Genomic DNA, 3,228 nt, shown 5'->3' on the forward strand with positions numbered 1-3,228 from the left:
TACCTTGAGAAATGTTCACTGACGTAAAAATTGTGACAACTAGCCCGTTTCCCCTGGAAAAAATAGCAACAAAAAACATTAGGCCTAGATGATGGTCTAGGATCACACTTATAACACTATGTTTAATCTTTATATTGAGTGTCATTATTTACATTGTTTAAGAAATGAGTAAATTAAATATTCTCTGATTCCCTAATGAAAATTTACCATGGTTTTACTACAAATGTAAACATGCTTACTATAGTTAAACAACAGTAAACACAAATTAACCATGGTAGGTGTAGTAAAACTGTGGTTATACAAATGGTAATCAACATGGTTACTACACTTTTACTACAATAAAACCACGGTTAATTTTCGTAAAGGTTACATTTCATTTATCACAGACTCCATCACAAAGCTAACATCATTTGCAGCTTCCTGGCCTTTTCCACGCTTGTTTTTGTTTTTTAAACGTAGGCCTATGTTAATTGTTAATTATTTCAGCCAAGCCAATTTTGAGAAGCATGCCGAAGCTGCAATACTGCATGTCACCTTGAGGCAGAGCCTGTCCCTTTAGTCTCATCTGTGTGGGCAAAGGCGTGAACGCGCACTCCTCTGGCAGGAGCGACAGTCGCGCGCTCCCGTGCGTTCGCAATAGAAAACAAAGCTATCCGTGCGCTTCCATTACAGCTAGCGGGGCAAACCCAAGCACACAGCTCTCACTGCATGCACACCCAAGATGGGTTTGCAGCTCATCTGAGGGCCTTTGAAAGCGGGGACTGTTGTGAGGACAGCCAGCCAGCTGAAGTCAGCGAAACGTTTCGGGGTTTTTCCCCGGACTGCTTTTGTTTCTTAGCCGCGGCTAGCAGCACAGCCACAATCATTGTCATTTCTGCTGCGAGCTGCTGAAGGAAAACATATCGCCATGTTGTTGTCGGAGGGGCTCAGTGAATAAGGCGAAACCGTGAGCGTGTGGAGGTGATAATCTCGTCGTTAGAGCCGAACCCGAGTCCTCAGCCGCTGCCTGCCTGACTGACTGACCGACATGGCGGAGCAGAGCTACTCCTGGTGAGTGCCAGCAGCAAATATAACCATTCAGACACAAAACACCGACGCTCAGTGCGCTTTGACGCACATATTGCCACTGTCAGCGTCTAAAATGTGTGATTTCTACCTCAGTTTCGCCGTTAATACGGCACCATTGCGCTCCGGTGGAGGGTTGAGGCGTATTTTGGGTCTAATGTAGCCCATTAGCTCTCATATATACGGGTTTGGTGTTTTAATCTCAACCGCCGTCAAACCAGCCACTCGTTTAATCCATTTTACCTCACAAATAATTTATTTACAATCCTTCTGCTGTTAATAACGCATATTTACCGTCGTGTGTATGTGTTTGTTTGTAATACGGTTGATTCAGTAGTGACACAAAGGGAAATGCCGTGCGCTAACGTGCTAACACTACCAGTGCATTCTGAAACATTATTAAATCAATATAATTTAATTGATTTTATCATTATTTCGTCGTTTCTCGTCAGAAGCAGTGTTGCAGTAGCCGGTAATCGTAGATTGGGTCGTGCTTGCGGTGCTTTAGCTCATTAGCTGCTCTAATCCAGTCTTCACGGAAGAGCGCTGTGTATATGCAAGACACGGGCTGTGTTTCAAAAGCCTAGGGAGCTGACTACCCAGATAACCAGTTTTGGCGTCGTATGATTCCAAATATGATGCGGATGTGATGCTCTAACGCTCTCTAGGTAGGCGGCTCACTAGGTTTTGAGACGCAGGTTGTGGTGTGCAAACATAATATTCATGGTGAGGCTGTGATTTCCATATTTTAGGTTGATATGAATGACAGCATATGCCTCAATCTTCAACTGTGTCGGGCTTTTAGTGATATAGCTGGAGATAAGTTGCATAAATATTGGATTGTATGAAATGTCTTAGACCACCAAGTTGATGACCACCAAGTTTCGGGCCTATATTGAGAGATTATCAAAATATAATGACGTTTTTATAATTTGTCTTGTGTATAATGTCTGTAATATTTAAAACTCAAAATAATTAATATTCTAAACATTTTTTAATTGTATGTAATATACTTTATATGTAATATAATATTTAATGTTTTTAGTACATTTATATATTTGTTTAAATTATATTTAAACAAGTAAATTATATTATAATCAGATTACTTAAAGTATTTTATACTTAAAATATTACTATTTAACATGCACACATATTAGATTAAATCATGCTTTTACAATATTATTCTATATATTACAATATTACAATTGTTATGCAGTATCATTTATTTGTTTTATATATGTATTACTATTTAACATGAATATACACACACACACACACACACATATATATAATTGATTTTATCATTATTTCGTCGTTTCTCGTCAGAAGCAGTGTTGCAGTAGCCGGTAATCGTAGATTGGGTCGTGCTTGCGGTGCTTTAGCTCATTAGCTGCTCTAATCCAGTCTTCACGGAAGAGCGCTGTGTATATGCAAGACACGGGCTGTGTTTCAAAAGCCTAGGGAGCTGACTACCCAGATAACCAGTTTTGGCGTCGTATGATTCCAAATATGATGCGGATGTGATGCTCTAACGCTCTCTAGGTAGGCGGCTCACTAGGTTTTGAGACGCAGGTTGTGGTGTGCAAACATAATATTCATGGTGAGGCTGTGATTTCCATATTTTAGGTTGATATGAATGACAGCATATGCCTCAATCTTCAACTGTGTCGGGCTTTTAGTGATATAGCTGGAGATAAGTTGCATAAATATTGGATTGTATGAAATGTCTTAGACCACCAAGTTGATGACCACCAAGTTTCGGGCCTATATTGAGAGATTATCAAAATATAATGACGTTTTTATAATTTGTCTTGTGTATAATGTCTGTAATATTTAAAACTCAAAATAATTAATATTCTAAACATTTTTTAATTGTATGTAATATACTTTATATGTAATATAATATTTAATGTTTTTAGTACATTTATATATTTGTTTAAATTATATTTAAACAAGTAAATTATATTATAATCAGATTACTTAAAGTATTTTATACTTAAAATATTACTATTTAACATGCACACATATTAGATTAAATCATGCTTTTACAATATTATTCTATATATTACAATATTACAATTGTTATGCAGTATCATTTATTTGTTTTATATATGTATTACTATTTAACATGAATATACACACACACACACACACACATATATA

At 37.2% G+C, this 3,228-nt stretch overlaps 1 protein-coding gene across 1 annotated transcript in view; it reads left to right on the forward strand.

Annotated features, from left to right (window-relative positions):
• The first annotated feature begins 580 nt into the window (after positions 1-580).
• The window catches only part of sppl3 (signal peptide peptidase 3), a 39,365-nt gene continuing 36,717 nt past the window's right edge, over positions 581-3,228 (forward strand). Inside the window, exon 1 of the mRNA XM_016518874.1 lies at positions 581-1,050. Within this exon, the coding sequence (XP_016374360.1) occupies positions 1,028-1,050 (23 nt within the window). The 5' untranslated portion in view covers positions 581-1,027. The remainder of the gene's footprint in view (positions 1,051-3,228) is intronic.

This window comes from Sinocyclocheilus rhinocerous, unplaced genomic scaffold, assembly GCF_001515625.1.
Source record: "Sinocyclocheilus rhinocerous isolate Xijiao unplaced genomic scaffold, SAMN03320098_v1.1 scaffold688, whole genome shotgun sequence".
Classification (NCBI taxonomy): Eukaryota; Metazoa; Chordata; class Actinopteri; order Cypriniformes; family Cyprinidae; genus Sinocyclocheilus; species Sinocyclocheilus rhinocerous.